Below are 22,028 nucleotides of genomic sequence, written 5' to 3'. Positions count from 1 at the left end.
GAGAATCTTCAAGTGTACCGTTTTTGTCGTGTTCCTTTCGGGATCATATCAAGTCCGTTTTTATTGAGCACAACAATATAAACTTATCTTGATTCTTACGGTACAAATGTAGCTGAAAAGTTAAAGACAGATATATACGTAGATAAAGTCATCACAGGAGTAAATAGTGACGAAGAAGCAATTATCCTATATCAGAGGTCAAAGAAGATATTTTCTGATGCAGCTATGAATTTACGAGAGTGGCTAACTAAAAGTGAAAACGTCAACAATGTTAGTCCGATAACTGACAGAGCTGAAATGAAAGAAATGCAAGTTCTAGGACACATATGGGACTATAAAACAGATACGATATATTTAAAACAAAGCAAAATTTTGGATGACAGTTTACCACTCACTAAGCGAAACATATTAAAGAGAGTCGCTTCTGTGTTTGACCCTATGGGCTTATTCTCTCCTGTTGTACTTCGTGGAAAGATATTACTTCAGGAATTGTGGAGCAGAGGACTTGGTTGGGATGACGTGGTACATGATGAGCAAATAAGACAGAGATGGTTATCAATTTCTCAAGACCTGTTCGATATAACGGAACACAAGTTACCTAGAAACGTAAAGACCAATGTCAAAGTCAAAACATTTAATCTATTATGCTTTTGTGATGCTTCCACAAAATCATATGCAACATCAATTTACTTACACCAAGAAGAAAAAGAGTTGTCTAACAGATCTGATATTTGCAAAAACCCGTCTTGCTCCGGTTAATGTAATGACTGTACCAAAATTAGAATTGATGGCTGTCTTAGTCGGGGTAGATGTTTGAGGTTCGTGAAAGAACAACTTCAGCTAAACATTGAGAATATGTTTTTGTGGACCGACTTGGAAATTGTAATACACTGGATAAACAGTGTTAAACGAGTTACACAAATATAAAAATCGGTTATGTCAACACTAAGGAGAATCCTGCAGGTGTTGCAACGAGAGGAATAACAACAAGACAATTAAGAGAAAATCTTTTCTGGTGGAATGGTCGGACTTGGGTAAAAGACAAATTGAAAACTTGGCCAATTAAATCCGAAACAAATATGAATACCTCAGTTGCTCCGGTGAAAGAAGTTAAAGATCAAACAGAAGAAGAGTTAAGTGTTAAAGCAATAGAGTGTGTTTATACAGAGCCAGTTCCTCATTCGGAATGGATTATAAAAGATATTATTCTGTTACCATGCTGTTTCGTGGTGTTACAGCTTTAGTTCAGCGTTTTATCAAAAAACTAAAAAGGATAGAATGCGAAAATGATCACATTAACAATGAAGAACTTCAAGAAGCTGAAACAAGATGGATAAAATTTGTTCAACGAAAGCACTACATGAAAGACTTTTGTTGCAGTAGAAAGTAAAAGGCCAAGTGCGTTACAGAAACAGTTAGGCTTATACATTGATGCTAAGGGAGTTATGCGTTGTATTGGACGACTTGATAACTCCGATTTACTGCAAGGAGCTAGACGACCAATACTACTACCAATGTCCGAATTGACGGAGCTCATAATAGAAAAAGAATGAAAAATGCATCAATTTTTTGGGGTTCTCCCAAAAATTGGCTAAAACTTCGTCCCGAAGTTTCTGGAATTTTCGCATGGAAAAATTTTATTTGTTAAAAAGAACAATTTTTAAAAATTGCTAATTTTGCGAAAAAAAACCCCGAAGGTGGTCCATTATAAAATTTGCCTTTCCCCTTTGGCCCCCTTCTTTCACCCCTCTTTTGGGGTTTCCAAAATGTCACCAAACTTTTTCCTAGAATAGGAAAATTTGATTATTTTAGGCATCTGAATATCAAATTTCAATTTAAGGACTTTAAAAAAAAATGTTTAAATTTGGGAAATTTTCATGTATGGTTTTTCAAGGGCAATTTTATTTGGGAAAAGTGTTCAAAAATATTAACCCCAAAAAAAGTTTTTTTTAACATTTAAAAAGTTTTATTGGCTGAACGGGGGTACTCCCTGTGAAGTTGCAAGTGACAATGCTACACAGTTTAGATTAGCGAGTAAAGTGATTCATGAAGCCTGGAATAATATTACTAAGTGTGAAGATGTACACTCTTATGTTTCATCTGAAGGTATAAATTGGCATTTCATTGTAGAGTTAGCTCCCTGGAGGGGAGGGTTTTACGAACGCCTCGTTGGTCTAGTCAAGCATGCTCTCCGTAAATCGTTAGGTCGAAGACTGCTAACTTTAATACAGATACAAACCCTCATCAAATAAATAGAAGCAAATGTAAATTCTAGACCGTTAGTATACGTGGAAAATGATTTAGACTCAAATATAACACTTTCTCCTAGTCATTTGCTTACAATAAATCCAAAAACAGGAGTTCGAGAAACTATCATTGACATAAACGATGGGATTATGAACAACGTGAAAGTTCTAGCGAACGTTTACTAAAGTTATGGAAAAAAGGACAGAAAACTTTAGATGACTTAAATAAATATGGCGAGATGAATATTTAGTCAGTCTTCGTGAAAGAAGCCAAACAACACTCAAAGCTGGGAGAGTTATGTCAAAATCTTCGCCAAAAGTTGGAGATGTTGTTCAAATTAAGGACACTGTACCTCGGGGCAGCTGGAAAGTTGGTCGAATTTTACAATTAGTTACAATTCGCGATGGTAATATAAGGTCTGCTAAAGTTATATTACCCTCGAAAATAATAATTGGAAGACCATTAAATTTTCTATATCCTCTAGAAACAAGTGAAGACTTAGACGTTGAAAATCGTGAACTTTTGAAAAGCACTGATAGAAGGGAATCACAAGTTGTGCATCGACCATACAGAAAAGCTGCTAAAATCGCTAAACAAAGATTAAAAGGTATATCTAAAAGTGAAAATTCTAATTAAAATCTACATCACGGTATATCCTTTACAAATATTTAGACATTATGTATACCGGGGCAATACACGACGGTAGAATTACAGTTTAGAATTTTGTTAATTTTTACATGCATATTTCCCACGCTTTCTTCTACCGGAGCATATTATATTGTAAAATATATCACGATTTCTCCGTGCACTTTTCCCGCTCATTTTTATACCGGAGCAAGGTAAAGTGATAAACTACTCATGACTTTCTCGTGCAAAATAGAACGTGGTTTGAAATTGGTCATTTCATTCAGTTTTGTTGAAACGTAAAGATTTCAGTGTAATCTGTGTGACAAGTCTTATAAGTATAATCGTCATCTTAAAAGACATTAAGATGAGAAACACAGTTCGCAGCTGTTACATTATAAATGTGTAATGGATAAATGCAAAGCGAAGTTTATTCGCAGAGGATATATTTTTACCATCTTTACAAGTACATAAAATTGAAAAATATAAAGCAAGAACAATTGCAATTGAAGCCAAGAGAAGAGATAAAAGCGATGCTAGTTATTATTCTGAAGTCAGTGATGATGATACAATAATGGATTCATTAGCTGAAGAGGAAGAAATGGATTTTTAGAAATTGACATAATATGATATTTACGGACAAACGAGCCGTGATAATTATGAATGTGGAAATGGTGATATTGAAAATAAAATAACAGATTTAAGCTCTACAAACGATAAGAATAGTGTTGAAGAACCGGAAGAGATAGAGAATTATGTTGACTTTGATTCAAATGTTCAAACCAACGAAAGCAATGCAAACGACAAGATAGATTATGATGATAGTGTTTCTATTCCTGATGGTAATTGTTGTGCTGTGACACCATCTGATCATGATAACCAATACTTCAGTGACATATCTAATGATGAGTCAGATGATATCATTTTTACTGGCACGGGTATTGATTACAGTTATTAGAATTACAATTAGCCGTAAGTCATATAATTGATGAAGACATCCATTATGTGACAGATCATGCCGCTATATATTTCGAAAAGAAATATGCATACAGAGGGGACGTATTAATGCATTCGGAGGAATATTGTACTACAGATAGACGGGTTACAACTTCAAAGTGAAAGTAAACATTATTGCTATTTTATGAACATTCTGGCCGGAGTGTCGCTAATATCTAGCGATGTTCTACTGTTAAATTTAGTTTATCTCCTTTCATAACTTTGACGAGAATCTAACATGTTTATTTCATGTAACTCACTATAAGTTCTCATATTTCACGTGTTTTTATTGAGTATTTCTGCTTATGTAATATTATCTATAAAACCTTAACTCCGTCTTGCTCCTTATTTAATTTTGGTGGGAAAAATTCACATGTTCACAAATGTTCACGATTATCATGCTTTTCTTGTAATTATTAAGTTCTTTTGGCGCTAAAATTTGGCTACTATATATATTGATGTTATTGTGTTATAGCCAGTTGTAGTAAAAAAGAGTTGTTGCAAAAGTGGATGTGAAAAGGAATTACTAAAATTGTGAATGTTGGAGTTTTGCATTAAAGGAAATATTAAAAGTGATAAAAATGGATTTAAAGTGTTTGTATTAATTCAATGTAGTTCAAAGGTGTTGAAAATTCGCTACACCCCAACCAAAAGATACACTAGGGGGTTCCAGAAGGGGGATGTGTCCTGTTCTGTTTGGGGGGGGCGCTTTGAAGAGGGCGGCAGTCCCCCTCATCGCCAAGAAAATTTTGGACTTACGACAGGCTTAAAATGACCCCAGATCAATCATAAGGTAACGTGTAACTAACGCTAAAAAGCATTTGACTCTATGTGATTACATTAAGAAGATGCAGCACTTTGACATCAGTTTTGATGGAAAAAATCTTTTTTGTTATCAAGTATGTTAAGTACACAGACACTAGGGGTTTGGAGCTCAAAACGCCTTTAAAATCCAAATAAAATGCATATTTGTCAATCCCAGCACATGAACTGATTATATATATCAAAAAAACTTAATATAAGCCGTTTTGAAAAATATTCATATTTCAACATCTATAATAATACACAAGATAAAAATGTTCGCCGATAAAAAATCCGCACCTCCACGGTCATAATCACCATGTATTTTATTCCATTTCCAATATTTTCACATAATCCTTTGGTCCATCGACACAGAAGATATAATTCTTCACGATGATGGTCAATTTTAAACTTCAACGGTAATATTAACAACGCAACAGCCGAAATAAACATCAAGATTATCGCCGTTTCTCTCAATTGACAAAATCTTTCTTTGTCCCAGCTTTGCCGTGTGCAAAATGCGCAGCGCTTTTAACTTTGAGAACAAAAAAATCGGATGGCTTCGTTCATAGCCGACTGGAGATTGAGAGCTCCAAACCCCAAGTGTCTGTGGTTAAGTATATCTTATGATTTTTTCTAAAAATAATATTTAAATACATGAACATAACATTTAACCAAATATTATATTAACAAAAAAATGATTTTTTTTCAATTAGGCATATAAATAACAAGTATTGCGATTTCCGCTTTTTAAGTTTGTTAATAAATAGCTCTAAATATATTTAAATCTTAAGTTAAATTAATTTACCATTCATTACATACTATAAAAAATAAAATGTTATCGTTCAATCGCCTTTAATTACGACAATAATCAACACAAATATTTTTTATTCCGTTTCCCTATATATCTAATACTATCCCGCATCCCGGGCGTCCCGGATCCCGGGACCCCCCCCCCCCCCCTCCCTTAATACCGGAAAGGATAAAATGACCGGAAAAAAAGAAAAAAAAATGCACAGAACCAGATGTACACTTATGTTAATTAACCAAACGAAAACTTACTACAAAGAAAACATGTAAAATCGCGTAATCAAAAGTCAGTGTAAATATGATTAATTAAAACAAACATTTTAATCATCATTATATCTATGCGCTCAAGCAATACTTGCTGCTTTATAAAAATGGCGTGAAAACTGAAGGTTTTTTGACGCTATGTAAGATTAAATTTGATTGGCTAAATAAGTTTGGATTCCAGCCCTGACAGATAAATTTTGTAGAAAGCTGGAAGCCAAGCTTCGATTAAATTTTTGGATGGATTCGGAGTTTTAGGTAAATTCTCAGTAAAATCCTAAAGTAATACCGGCTCGCCGTGGCGAGCCGGCAAAATATAGAAATGGTACAATGTATTTGTTTTAAGTTTAAACTATACATGTATAAATAATGGAACTATCAATTAACGTCTCATCCCATTTCAGTAAAAAAATATATATTATAATACTCGTAATATAATTGTAATTGGTAGTTTTGTGAAAAGAATGTGTGCATGTATATTTTTGTTTTCAATGCGTGTCAATTGAGAATTAATTTACCTGTTTTTTAAAGCTATCTAACCGTATCTGTCATGGGTAAAAGGTGTTTACTTTTAAGCACATAAAAGGTGTAAGCGGCCGGACAGCTCAGTCGGTAGTGTCGCGATACGGTAATCTGAGGGTCACGAGTTCGGGTCCCTTTGACTGCCATATGGCCCAAAGTTTAATTCACATAGCTCTGTAACCCTTGGACATTCGAGTAAATATTTGCATAATTATAGCAGGGAAGATTTTACGGTTTAGAACTGTTCAATATTTAGGGGAATAAAGTGTAAGCGGCCGAATACCTCAGCGGGAAGAGCTGCGGAATTGTAAATGTACATGTATTCCGAGTGTCAGGGCTTCCCTGCCAGGCTGTTACATATCAATAAAAATATGTTAATAAGAAAAAGAAATATGAAAAATGGTAAGGAACTGTCTAAATTTAATATCACCCTAAATAGGATTCGGACAATCTGTGTAAAAATATCAGAAGATGAACTGGTAAAGGGGGGGGGGCGGACTAGTCTGATTAACATCATATTATGTCTGATGAACCTGATATCGGATATATTGGTACGCATATAGACACATGTTAGCTGAATGGAATATCAAACATTTTGCAATAAAATAGTGATTAAATTCTAAGCGTATGTAAAAAAGGGATTTAAACTAAACTTCGGCGTAAAGCACGACGAAATCCGGTATTCACCATGAGGTCACAAACTTTAATAAATGAAAATATCACAATTAATAATATTTCTCTATATAATATTTTTATTCTTCGAAAGAGACACTAAACATCTTTAAGAAACCCGAAATTCACAAAACAGATCTGTTCAAGATATTTTATAAGTTCTCAATAGTAACAGACACAAAACACGGTACTTAAAACGTTTAGACGAACGCAGACGCACGCTAAACGTTTCTTGGGATATCAAACGCACGCTTTCAAACGCACGATAAACGAGAAACGATACACGATAAACGTTAAAAACTTGTAAACGACGCACGCTTGAGAAAGCGTTTCATCAAACGCACGTTGCACGATATACGCACGCACGAAAAACGCACGCACGAAAAACGCTATTTAAGACAACCGAAACGTTCATCCTACTGTAATTGAAACTGATGAATATAAGTGTATTACAAATATTTAGTTTGGTAATAGATGCGTGAGACATACAACCTGAAATGAAATGGTTAAGACATTTTTTTTTCGAAACAACGTATGACGAATTAAGCAGGAAATACACATTTATTTCAAACAATTTTGTAAAACATATCAACTGATGACCTTCAAAACTCAAAGTCGATAAAATTTCTTCATTAGAAGTAAGTATATAAATAGCAGTTTTAATTGTAAGAATGGTTAGAATGCAAAAGCATGACATTATTACCTTCCAGTATACCCAAGCATACGACATATAACAGAGGCGTCTTTATTATCGAAAAGTGAGTCACACACAGTATACCAGTTGTTCTATAAAAGAATGGGATTAAAAATAAACATTGATACAGTAAACAAAAATGAGAAAAAATGACATCGCATAACACGAAAATTTGAATTTCGAAATATAGTATCGAGGTAAACAAAGACTTTAAACTTTAATGACTTGTCAATTTTTTATAGGATGAAGTGAAGAGACCTCCCATTCTTATAAGCACGATTATGTTAAGGAATTATTAACCATTCATACACGCTTCGCTTTCAGTACACAAAAAACTGATTTGTTACAGAGAAATAATTTAAGAATAAAGCGGACTAAACGCATATGGCGCCTTGCCGTTTGATCTTTGTTTCAAGAAAGTTATATATTACATATCGATGTTTTTTATTGAAGAAATAAACATACATAAATAAATATTTCAACTCTACCGGACTGTGAATCATCTCCATCGACCAGGCGTATTTTAGAAGCTGTAAAAAGTAAATTCATGCAGCGTTAATAATATAACCAATGTTAACTGACAATTTAAATTGATCATTTTATGTAAACAAGTATCAGTTAGTTATATTATAAAACACATGAGAAGCAAGATGGTCCTTGTATCGCTCACCAGATAATTAAGGCTTTAAATGACAAGAAACAATAGATATTGTTAGGTATGTTTAAATTTATAATCTTAAACTGATATCATAACGTAAATATCTGAAGCTGAATTAGTGCAAATGTAATCAAGGTTTATTTTCTTTTTTCTTTTTTTCATTGTTATTTTTGAAACTGACCAATGTTTGAGCTCACTAGAAATCGTCTTGAAAACTTTTCTGACAAATTTCCGTGAAATTTTGTCTGCAAATATTACATTTATAATATGTATAACAAGATAAGCTGGATTTTCACTCATATGCGAACTCGTTCTAGCAATTACTTGGCAATCATCAAGACAGAAATTGGCCGCAAGAGATTTAACTAGGTGTCGACAGAAGACGGACATTCAATGATTCTAAAAGCTCAGGTGAGCTAAAATTTTGATTTGCGGGAACACACAACTTAATTGTATGTAATCAAAGGGAGGTTAAGCTAGATTGAATCCTCTAATATGCATATATCAGGCTGTCCAGCGTCCTTTAAATTTTATAAAAAGTCCTATTTTTCCGTGTTTGTTAAAATTCCTAAAAGAAAATAAAAACTTCCAAGGGGATTCCTAAACATTTCCTATTTCTTAACTTTAATTCCTATTTTCTTATCTGTTATAATAAACATACTTATAACTTTGAAGACATTTTAATTATGTCTATATATACAGTTGAATTCGCATTAAACTTCCCACCCTTGTGCACTTCTAGTGAACTAGACAATATGACCAGAAAGGCCAGGGATGGTGGCGCCTACATAGTTTATTGGATACTTGCATACCAAGTGACAAGGGTCATCCATTGTTTAGCTGTTGTAAGAAAAAAAACTTGGGGGACATATGGCGTATTCATGAAAATCAATAAGTAAATTTTGAATCAGCAGTTTCAACATTTTAGTTGACATCATGTTAAAGCTTAAAATTACAATATTTTATTAAATATTGTTATTTTATTTTTATTAACCCGTATTTAACTGTAAGTATAAAAACATTACCCCTTAAAATCAAATTTATAGAATTAATAAGGTTAAATGTAAATATGCTTTCCCTGTAATTGATAATTAAATGCAGTGTTTTAAAGCTAATTCTTCTTTTAGGGCCCAGTTACACAGACGGTCGGTCCCCAATCGGTCATTTGATTTTAAATTTACTCGCTGTTATGATCGGTTGTCATGCGTGATTTTATTTCTGATTTTCTGTGTAAACGGCCATCGGTGATAGAAAGCAAACTCAAACGGGAATGGGTCGATGATTAAATGCTGAAATACTTTTGGTTTTTATCGTTTGTAAATCGGAGCTAAATCGGGCGTAACGCTGATTAATCGGTGTTTGATAGCTAGTCATCAGTGGTTAAACACTTTCCGTCAGATATGGCCGGTTATTCATATTTGATTATCTTTGTCCGATCGGCGATATCGGTGATTAAGATCTTGCATATCTCGTGATATAGGTTGCCGTCGGTTATTTTTAAAATATTTTCTCCGATCGAGAATTTTAAACGTGTTTAAAAATCCCAATCGGTAATTTTTCACCGATGAAACTTATCTTTTCCCAGTAGCAGTTGATAAGTGGAAAACAGGTGACCAATAGGTGATATCGGTGTTAAATACGTTGTCATCGGTTCACTCCATAATTTAAAAAATCCATAATAAAAAAACTACCGATCAATCACCGATGGCTCTGTGTAACTGGGGTGTTAAATACATGATCATGTATTTTAATATTTTTCTAGTGTACTAATTGGAAAAACAATGTGATAATTCTGGCCCAATTAATTTTGTTTGTAACAACATAAACTTTTTTACTAAGCTCATACAATCAAGGAATGACTGATATTTAAGTAAGTTAAAATATCATTTTTATAATACATAAATAAGAGGCAATTCCTCGTATTCAATATTGAAAAACAATAAATTGATTCTAAAACAATCCATATACTGTGACAATTCAGTATTCAACTGTGAAATATTTTCATTTTTTAAATATATAAATAGTTTAAATGTATAAATAGTTAAAATATTATCCATGAAATAAATAAATTTTATAACTTCACGAATTCAGTATTAAAAATTTATTACTTTTATAGAAGAGGAAAGTCTCAAGTCATGCTGTTTACTGATATTTTTCTGAAAGTGACTGTTTTCATTATACCGGTCCCTTGCTGATAAGAGGGTCTCAGGGTTAATAATAAGAATGCAGATTATAAGTATGTAATATATATTTGAAATTTCCTGGTTCTTCAAAATACATGTTGGACATAAATCGATATATGTCCTTTAATTTGTATAATTAATCAGATAATTCTTTAATGTATTTAAGGCTATTCACACTTTATCATTACCTATAACTAAAACAGCGATAAGATAAGATAAAAATAACTAATTGGTATAATTTGTTAACTAAAACAGCGATAAGTTAAGATAAAAATAACTAATTGGTATAATTTGTAACCCGCCCCTTCTTCCCCCCCCCCCCCCCCCCCAAAAAAAGGTAGACTGAAATAGCATTTCACAGCTTTATACATATATCATTTAACAATAGGATCATGATATTAAATATTACTTCATTTCGTTTATTTATCCACTTATCAACATAAAAGTTATAGCTATCTATACATTTATATATACTTATTATAGCAAAAAAGTATTAAAGCTGCACGCCTCCAGATGAGCGAAATATTTCAATAAAAACAAACCTGAGAAAAATGTACTAAGATTTTAGGAAAAGTGTAAAAATTTAAAGTTCTAGTAATAATTTACATGTTATGTGCGATTAATGACCGATTTTTCAGTATTTATAACTTTATTTCTACTGCGTTACTATTGCAGTAAGGGATATTTTTGCATATTTTGTCCTCTTTTAGTACTTAACGTGGGTTGTAAGTGCCATTGATACCGTGTAAATGGCTTCCTTTTGGTTATTTCACAGAATAATACTATTAAACACATTTTCAAAATGTTCATGAAAATTAGCATGAATCTGGAGGCGTGCCGCTTTAAAGTACCAAATCAGTAAAACTGATGAATTCAAAAAAATATTGTTTTAACATATTTTACAAAATCCAATATTCACAACTTCAAATTTATAATGAAAAACATTCATACAGATATCTATTTTTGTAAAAGTCTAATTGTTATTTATTTAAATAAAAGGTCACTGCTCAATACAATTGTACATAAAATAGGTTTAGTGCACTTTAAAGTGCACTTATGAAGTGCACTTCAAAGTGCATATTGAAGTGCACATTGAAGTGCAATCCAAGTGCACTTTGTGTAACTTTTAGTGTGAACTCAACTGTAGTTTTCAGCTCTTCTTATTCATAGTAGACAGTCAAAGGCAGTTGGTCAGTTAATCAATTTATTCAGGTTGGTTTTTGTTGTGACTGGATAACAAAAGATGTAATTTCTTAAGATCAATTTTGATTCATTTAAGCCATATTTCCCAATGAAGATAATCCAAGGAATAAGTAAAGGCTTTCACTGAAAGTGTATCATACACAATCATAGAACAGACGTATCTCTTTGTTACATTAAAATGAGTTGATATAATACATATCTGGTCTAACTCTATGTCTTGACTTTCATGAAGCTGGGGTTGCACTAGGCCTCACTGATTTGGCAAGTAATGAAAAGAAGAAGACATCACATTGAGGAAAACAGAAGAGCAAGATGGTGCTACATGAAAAGCAGAAAAGGCTGATGGAGGAATTTTCTAAAAGACTTAATTCAGCAACATCAACAAAGAAATAAGTCAGTCTGTCGATATCACACTTTACCTATAAAAATGTTTTTTGTGCTTTCTCGGTTTTTTTTACTTTCAACTATGTGAGCATATTCATTTTCAATTCACAATTTTTTTAAAATAATAGTTTGTATATATTATTTTACAGCAATACACTTTCTTGGTAAATGTTTTAACTCATGCTGAAACATTTGCAATAAGTTATTCTTTTGCATTTAAAGACTTCAGTTTTAGTCCTAAACTGTATAAGAATAAGGTGGTGAATGTGATTGCTTAAAGGGGATAAGATGATGTCATATACAGTTTAATTCTCATTCAGACATTGATGTTTATATGTGTATGACTGGTAAACATAACAGTCCCCTTTCTAGTGGGCTTTTTCAGCTAACTTAATATATATAATTTTCTTCTTTCAGTTAACTTAAACTATTTAATTCTGCTTCTTCCCAGGACAACAACACCTGATGACTATGGAACACTGGTAGACGGCTTTATTATAACTAAATTAGAGCATTATTTGTGAGTAACTTTTGTGCAACGGTTATCCAATATCATTTTCTTTTGGTGTCATAGTTTAGTTATAACATTTCAAACTTTAGCCCCAAGGATCGAAAATATAACATCTTTGATTAAGTGAACGGGGAGACTGACTGTCAAACATTGAATGTCCTACGTGTGATACAAAATAAAACATGTAAATTTTACTTAGTCAATGCAATAATTCTACAAATACTGATAAAATCCACAAGCAAAACCACAGGTGCTCAACTTCACATGCTGACCAAAATTCCTTTAAAGTTTTATGTCTATAGGTCAAATAATTTTTGAACTCAGCACGACACAAGTTGAAAATTGAAAATTTCAGGGGCCATAACTCTGACAAACAGTTTAAATATACAAACACACAGGTGCACAACTACACATGCTGACTAATATTCCTGTAAAGTGTCATGACTCTATGTCAAATATTTTTTTGAGCTACGTGCGACACAAAAGAAAATGGACGGACTGATGGCATTATGGTCAGAATAAAGCTCATACTCCATGTGATGTTTGCCCGGACGGATGGACAAGGGTAAATCTAAATTCCCCCACCCCTATAGTGTGGCAGAAAAAATGTAAGAATAATCAGGAAATATAATAGAAAATAGGTGGGTAACTACAAAATGTAATCGTCGAGGATAGTGTCAGGATTATATTTTCTCTATTGTATGCAGGTTTAAGTTGAAATTATCTATATGCATACCTTCACAGGTTAGTGCAACCTTGTCAGCCTGTAATCTATTAGTAGTCCAATTAGTCGTAACCCATGCTAGATGAAGTTCGCACTTGTCAAGAGAAGATTCTCTACCATCACATATAAAATTATTAATGAAAACTTTATCTGCACCACTTCCGAACTGGTTTGGTATTATTCTTGCAATGCCACTAATAATATATCAAAAGAAAGAAATATTTATTTTCAACTGGAATGTACATTTATATTTTTTGATAAAGGAACAGATGGAGATAAACCTTTTATCGGTGAAGTCTCTTTACATAATGGAACACGGCTTACATTCATATTTTTTTAAATTATGGAAACAAAGTGATCCCTCGGAAGCATTAATAACAACAACATTACAAGAGAATTGCAGACTCGGTTTGATTGAGTCTGTACATGAGATATAATAAATGTGTGCAACATCCCTCACGCCCTCTAGCGACGGCTTGAGCGGTACTCAATTCTTAGTGCTGGCATTAATTCATCTAGAACAAGTGTGTGAAGTTTCAATCAATTGCCTTTTTACGGAGCCCCTAAGATGGCATTTCCGACACTTTTTTCCAGACATTTAATTCGTTTTTACGAAACATTGATTCGAAACTACGAAGTATTAATTCGAAACTACGAAATATTAATTCGTTTTTACGGAATATCAATTCGTAATTATGAAATATTAATCCGTCTTTATGAAATATTAATTCGTTTTCACGAAATATAGATTGTTTTTCTAGGAAATATTAATTCGTTTTTACGAAATAATAATTCGTTTTTTTCGAAATTTAAATTCTTAATTACGAAATATTAATTCTTTTTTACGAAATCTTATTTAAGGTCATTGCATGACATTTATAATAATAATTATTATTATTATTATTATCATTATTATTATTATTATTATTATAATTATTATTATTATTATTATTATTATTATTATTACATTCCTTTATCTTATACATTAGTAAAACAAAAAGGGGGCTCCATGTTTTCACTAATCTAATCAATTTTAAAAAGTATATTTCCCTACAATTTATGTATTGACACCGTGCTATCATAAAACATAATATTTTATTTCTAAACTCAATAATATTGACAACACGTAACAGAAAAAAAATGTCCTTGTTTGGATTTGAAGCACAGGATCCCCAGTTTAACAAACATTTCGTAGCGCGTGTACCTTCACGGCTGTGGCGGCAACGCGATTATTTAAATTTATATACAATAGTGTAAAGTTATAAAACTCGGGGAGAAAAAAATCACTTTTTATATTGCATTTACATGCCTTATATTTAGTCAGGAACTAGGCCTTCTTTATAAGTGGTACCAAAATACTTTGAAACCCTAGAAAAAAATCAATTTGTTTTTACGAAATGTTATTTCGTATTATCAATTATTATTTCGTAATTACGAGATAACATTTTGTTTTTACGGATTAATATTTCGTAATTTCGTATTAATAAGTCGTAATTTTTATCTATATCTATACCAAAGTACATTTTATTGTCAATAATGTTTGGATCCACGTGATAGTAAAACATTTATATCACAGGGTGACATAATATTATGCATTGTTTCATAAAGAATATATGGCAATTTATATTATCGAGAAAAAAATGGTGACATTATACATTGTTTCATTATGAATATATGGCAATTTATATTATAGAGAAGAAAAAAGACATGAAATAGAACAAAATTGTTCGCGATTTTTTAAAATTAAGTTCAGAGAAAAAATGTGGGGAAAATGTCACCTTAGTGACACCTTTTGCAGAAAATTAAAGGCAAAACTGTGATAACGATGCTAACGGCAACTGAGTACATTTTTTTTTAAATTGATATTTTTTTTATCTTTTCTTCAATTATTATTATTATTTTATTTTTTTTTTTTGTTTCTTGCCTCACGTCTGGTCCAATATTAAATGTGAACATTGCTTTACATATTCCGGGCATTATCGTGTAATAATGTACTACAGTAAGAGCAAGACACCAATTTTCTGGGGTTTTTTTGCGTGAAATGTGATTCGTACCTCAAGAAAAAAGTGAAGAAAAAAACAATGTCATACCTCATGTAACTGTATATTCGATGTATATTGCTATAAAAGCATTGTGTCACACTACTCACACTACTTAATCTTTACATATTAATTAACTTTTGACCCTCGCATGCGTCGTGCAATAGATAGACATATTAAAATTACTCAGGCGTCGTTCTAAAACACATGTGTTATATTTCATTTTTTGTTGTTTTATTTCTCACACTTTCAATCGGTAAGTAAAAATTGTCTGCTTTACAAGGTCCTTTTGCGAATGTTAAGCGTATGTAAGAAATGTTCTTTCTCTTTTATATCATAAAAAAAACACGTTCACGTTCCCTGTCGTCATAATAACATTTCCAGGAAAACTATTACAAATGAACTACCTATGGATTTAACTTTTTCATCAATATCCCTTTTCCTGTGTCCACAAAAAGTATACCCAAGTCAATCTTGCTCTATTTTTATCCCCGACAGACATCAACTCGAGTGCGGGGACTTGTTCATGCACTCTAATTAACGCACTGTGCATGTATGGATGGATATACGATTGGATGGATATACGATTTAATTCTGACACAATTTCAATAGAAAGGTCTACAAGCTATGATACAATATATAAAACATTATTTTCATAGCCATGTGTACTTCACAGAAATGATCGTTACTAAAAGCCTTAGGGTTTCTTTATGTAGAGCTGATTAGACCTGACTACGTGATATTTTCCAAATATGGTACTTGTTTCATATATTGTTTGATTTTAATAACCTGACAATTGCATACTGATTATACAGACAGTGCACACAATATAATAATCTTTGATAGATTTTTAATAAGTTCCGTGAATGAACGCAGTAAGTAGTGACTGAATTATATTTACGACTATGAAATTTTACACTGAGCGTTATAAATCAAAAGGATAAATACGGGTTTATAATTTCTAAATGTTCTACTTGTTGTTAGATCGAAGCCGCGTCTTATTTCTGATATATATTTCAAAACATTATTAACACAATGATTGTTTTGTATGTTGTTTTCATTTAATATGTTTCGCACACATTTCGGCAAAGTCTTTTTTTAAAATAAAATGGTTTTTAAATTTGTCTTTTGACGTCTTATCTGTGATACGCAGGCTTCATAACCTCTGATCCCCTTTCAAAATTCCATTTTATTTAGTTCCGCCCATTGTTTTCTCGTTTAGGGCACACGCTTTTTGTTACTTGGGGACCATACGCCGCTTTTCATGGAATGGCACGGAAGTGTCACATTGAAGGTTCCATGATAACCGCCGTATGAACACATCTGCTGATGTTTCTAAATTCAAAATTTTACTATTTCATGTTTTAATGTTGAATTCTGCTTAAGCCGGTGCTAGGGGGCGTGGACGGTAATTTGCATTTTCCAGTACCGTCCATGAACAGGCTCAATCAAACCGAGCCTGCAACATTTTCAATTTTGCCGTGTTGGGCTTTCATTAGGGATTCTGTATTTATCTATCTTAAATGTAAAATTCTGCTTAAGCCTGTGCTAGGGGGGCGTGGACGGTAACTTGCACTTTCCAGTACCGTCCATGAACAGGCTCAATCAAACCGAGCCTTTCAATCGTGTAGTGTTTGGCTTTCTTTAGGGATTCTGTATTTCTCTATTTAATTAAAAATCAATATTTAAAGTTCACTCGGATAAAAATCAATAAATCTTGTTTTAATGCCACAAAATGCAATTCAGATCGGGACAAAACAGTGTTTCAAAGTTACCGCATATACGTGTAGACAATTTGGCAAGTACTATACCCGGCCATTTACTTTAAAGTATACTACAAAAACATAAAGATAAAGTATGTGTTCATACGATGACAAAATCGATAAAATTGTAATGAACAACAATTTTCGCAAGACTGCGCCATTTATCAACGTGCGTCGGCTTTGTGTGAAGCAATCACAGTATGGTAAAAACATTTACAAATGCTAATAAAAAGTATACCTGTTGTATAATCCAAGCATTCTACATGCAACAATTGCTTCATTCTCTCTAAAAGAACTTGCTTTAACCGGATACCATTGACCGTTTAATAAAATGTCTAGTCTACCTGTTCCGCTTGTACCTCCACTAAGCCGGAAGCCAACACTACCATTATTTCCCAAAATGTTCACTACAAAATATTCACGGTAAGGAATGACGTGACTTTAATTGTAACGCGTATTGTCAATATGACGGCCTAAACACCTGGTTTCATATGTGTTTTTTTCCAGGAAATTCTTAATGAAATTCCTTTTACTGACCTGTTGCAGCCTATGTGGAATAAAGAATTGTTTTCGCCTTTACCTCATTTTCCAACCTTGTGATTATAGTGTTAACAAACACTCAAAGATTCAAATGAAACTTTAAATGTGGACAGTTATTTTGCAGGTAGGATTTACGCAAAACTTGTTTTTAATATGCCTATATAAAAGACACCGGGTCATATGATAGTTTCTCCTTGGCGGGCGGCGTCCAATTTTATCTCATACACGCATGGAGGAACTTTAATGAAAGTTCATAGAAATGTTTACCACTATGAGAAGCTGCGAAGCGTGCATTGACCAGGTCTCTATGTCAAAGGTCAAGGTCACACTTAGAGGCCATTGAAAAACGCTTGTCCGGAGCGGAACTTCTACATGCACAGAGGGATTTCATGATATCATATCATGGCACATATCATAGCATATTATTTAGAAAAATAAGTTATACGTGTATAAGTCAAATTGTTATTGTGGCCAACCGTTTAAGTAAATACCCTTGTTCTGTAGCCCAAAATGATTTTGTGTGAAAAAACCAGATCACAATCATCTGATTAATTGTTGTGCATTAGTTGCGAAAATTTAACTCACTAATTATGTTCTTCTCTAAATATATGCGATGCTTCTGTATTATGTTCGTTTAGTTATATTGATTACACAAGAAATTGTATGGGTTATCGTTGTTCAAACTAGGATATAATTCATTCTGAAACTGTACATGCATTATGATTCGCAAATCGCAATTTTCCGGAGCTGGAACAAGACACTTCACTCCCTTCCCGAGCCCCCTACCAGGATGTTATCATTCGAAACAACCGAAAATGGATATATTGCTCGTTGTGTTCAGCTAGTTCGTATGGGAAATATAATTTTAAAGCCTATTAAAGTCGGGTTTTTTTCCATATTTTAGACTGTTAAATACTTGTTGTCGTGTAAAATTTTCTAAGTGCTTTGAGACAATTTTTCGGGATATATCGCAAATGTTTACAGTCACCTCACCCCAAGACACTTCACACTACAGAATATAACCGCCTCCGTGGTCGAGAGGTTAGAGTCGATAACTTCCTCTCTGGCGTGGGTTCGATCCCCAGGAGATGCTTTGGTAGTTTAGCACGGAGGAAGGTAGTCGATGGTTAGGAAACTACTCGCCTATATGACTGAAATAGTGTTGGGAAAAGTGAAACAAACAAACAAACAAACACAGGACTTATTAAGTCCTGCGTAGGAGTTAAAAACTCCTAATTACGCTTTCACATCTCCTACGTAGAAGTTATAAAGTCATACGTAGAAGTTATAAAGTCATACGTATGAGATACATACTCCTAATTAGGTTTTTATCTCCTACGAAGTATTTATAAAGTCCTTCGAAGAAGTTATAAACTCTTAATTAGGCATTCTCTATTTAATGGTCACACCAGTGTTATTTGTGCCGTGTGGCGGCTGTAAAAAGGTCGCCTTTATCCTTGAAGATCGTTCAGCGCGACATAATGTTTGTGTATATATGTTATGTGATATTTTTAGTTTCTTCTATTTGGACTTTTTCAATTTTTGTGGTTTAAGTATTCCTACTTGCAATTAAATACTTTATTATCACACTTGGGGTATGTTGTCTGCTTTTTAGCTCACCGGAACCGAAGGTTTAGGGTAAGCTACTAGTATCAAAGGGGAATGTTCCGCAATCCGTCGTCCGTCTTCATGCGTCAACAATCGTTTTCTTCTCTGAAACTGCTGGAAGGATTTACTTTAAAAAATTGGTTTGTAGCATCCTTTTTACCGTCACCCTTGAATTTGCGCATGTCATTTCAATTTGCCCCTTTTAGGGGTCAACAGAGCTAAAATAGAAAAACCTTTAAACATCTTCTACAACAGAACTTATTGATGGATGATCACCAAACTTTGTTTTTAGCATTCTTTGATATCTTTTATCAAGTTTGCTCATCTTAATTTGATTGGCCCCTTTAAGGGGTCTCTAGGGCTTATTATATATAAAATCTTTACACGTCTTATTCTACAAAACTAATGATGGATGATCACCAAACTTTGTCTGTAGCATTCTTGGGTAGTTTTTTTCAAGTTTGCTCATATTAATTTGATTGGCCCATTTTAAGGGCCGCTAATGCTAAAAATAAAAATACCTTTAAACGTCTATTTCTACAGAACAAATTGATGGATGATCACCAAACTTTGTCTGTAGCAGTCTTAGGTACTCATTTGTCAAGTTTGCTCACACGACTTTGATTAGCCCTTTTTTGGGTCTCTAAAGCTAGGACATATTCTTCTACAGAACTAATTGATAGATGATCCCAAAACTTTGTATCATTTTTGGGTGGGCTTTTATCAAGTTTGCTCATATTAATTGGACTAGCCCCTTGTAAATCGGCTTAAGCTAAATATAGATATACCTTTAAACTTCTATTTTAACTGAACTGTTTGATGGATGATCACCAAACTTTGTTTGTAGCATTCGTTAAGGGCACACGCTTTTTATTACTTGGGGACCATACGTCGCTTTTCATGGAATGGCGCGTAAGTGTCACATTGAAGGTTCCATGATAACCGCCGTATGAACACATCTGCGGATGTTTCTAAATTCAAAATTTTACTATTTCATGTTTAAATGTTGAATTCTGCTTAAGCCGGTGCTAGGGGGCGTGGACGGTAACTTGCACTTTCCAGTACCGTCCATGAACAGGCTCAATCAAACCGAGCATGCGACATTTTCAATTTTGCCGTGTTGGGCTTTCTTTAGGGATTCTGTATTTATCTATCTTTCTTAGAACAAGTTAAACTGGCGCCTATATACTTCCGTAGTTACCCGCAAAATAATAACCCTGATTAAAAATTCGAGTTAATGTTTGGAGTGTTTGTAAAGGCTAAAAGAACAGGGGTTGAAAAAAAGATATATGCAACAACAATTCTTTACTCCGCGTATCCTGCGTCTTGTATATATAATAAAGAACTATCTGAAAACACATTTGAAGCGAGGTGTTTAGGCCGCCATATTGTCAGTTCGCATTACCATAATCGTGATTCCCTACAGTGATATTGAACAGTTTACCTGACATGTCGCGTGTATCCGACTTATTTTATGATAAGTATCATGAATAAAAGAGTAACTTCTTTTATGTTTATATATTAAAATGAATATGATTTACTAAAAAAAGTAAATAGACAGTCTCACTAACAATGTAAAATAATCAGACCTTTAAAATAATAGATAAAGAAACGTGGATTTTCTATAGTTAGGAACTTAACAACCTATCCTAACAATTATTTTTCTTTAACAAGTTAGTGATGAAACTCTACAATATAAACATTTGCCTGAAAATTAGACTGATTTTCTACGTTAGAGGATCATAATGTTTTACTTTAATTAAAATCATAATAAAGCATTAAGGAGACAGTTGTTAACATATGATTAAAATAGGTATATTGTTTTACCTGCATGCGACCAACATATCCAGCTGATCTAAAATAAAATAAGTATCGTAATAAAATACGGATTTTACATGCACGTATTTCAAAAGACATACCACTTACAAAACCCTTTCACACACAATAAAGGAAAATTAATAAGATCAATTATAGAAAAAAAAATAAAACATAGTTTTACACTTCCAACTTTCAATGAGAATTTGTAATTTTTAAGATTTTTACTTTACTATTATTACATCATAAAAGTCAGTGTTTTAAGAAACAAAAATGCTACAAGAAGTAAAGATAAGTAACAATATCCAAGTAGCTCTCAAAGCTTAATAATTTGCCAACGGCAAAAAACGCACTTCTGTTAAAATTATACTATTTATAATAAGGTTGTTTTTCATCTGTTAATCGCTTTTTGAAGTGAAAAGCAAATACGAATTTACTGATATAATAACCGGAAAGAATGGTGGAAATTTCATCTGCTCAAAGCTAAGAAATGTTTCTTTATATTTTGAGTTATCGTGTTTTGGTTACTTACAGCAGCTATGCAAATTTTCATAAATCCCAACATAAAGTTTTTTTTTTTGTTTTTTTATGTACGTAATGTCCTTAACTTAAACTGCGTAAATTGTAGGCTTCAATTCCAATTTGCACCATAAAGATAAGATATCCATAAGGTTATAAGCGAAGATAAAGAATCGTGACAAGATTTAATATATATGGTACATAAAGTTTAGGAAATAAGATGACACTAATTTTAATTTAACATGAAATTGGTGCTACTACATGCTATATCGCAATTCAGCTGTGGCTTATCTGAAGTGTGTGTCAAGTGTTTACAATACGAACTTTAACTTGGTTTTATCCAGTCAATATTACAACTTAACAACCTTTAAAAATGACTGTGTAAAAAACAGTTGTAAAATGACAATACAAAGTTGTTTCCCGATAACAACAGTATATATATAAGCTATAAATA

General features: G+C 32.9%; 1 protein-coding gene across 1 annotated transcript in view; it reads right to left on the bottom strand.

Annotated features, from left to right (window-relative positions):
* The window catches only part of LOC132744526 (deleted in malignant brain tumors 1 protein-like), a 40,394-nt gene extending 18,674 nt beyond the window's left edge, over nt 1-21,720 (bottom strand). The window contains exons 1-6 of the mRNA XM_060733278.1: nt 21,588-21,720; nt 21,068-21,095; nt 17,331-17,499; nt 13,303-13,484; nt 8,093-8,157; nt 7,637-7,719 (exon numbers count right to left, since the gene is read on the bottom strand). Of these exons, the coding sequence (XP_060589261.1) occupies nt 7,637-7,719; nt 8,093-8,157; nt 13,303-13,484; nt 17,331-17,499; nt 21,068-21,095; nt 21,588-21,620 (560 nt within the window). The 5' untranslated portion in view covers nt 21,621-21,720. The remainder of the gene's footprint in view (nt 1-7,636; nt 7,720-8,092; nt 8,158-13,302; nt 13,485-17,330; nt 17,500-21,067; nt 21,096-21,587) is intronic.
* Between the last annotated feature and the right edge of the window lie 308 nt (nt 21,721-22,028).

The sequence above is a fragment of the Ruditapes philippinarum genome, unplaced genomic scaffold (assembly GCF_026571515.1).
Source record: "Ruditapes philippinarum isolate M1 unplaced genomic scaffold, ASM2657151v2 ctg11040_1_1_1_1, whole genome shotgun sequence".
NCBI lineage: Eukaryota > Metazoa > Mollusca > Bivalvia > Venerida > Veneridae > Ruditapes > Ruditapes philippinarum.
The sequence above is the reverse complement of the archived record's forward strand: the minus strand, read 5'-3'. Positions and strand labels throughout refer to the sequence as shown.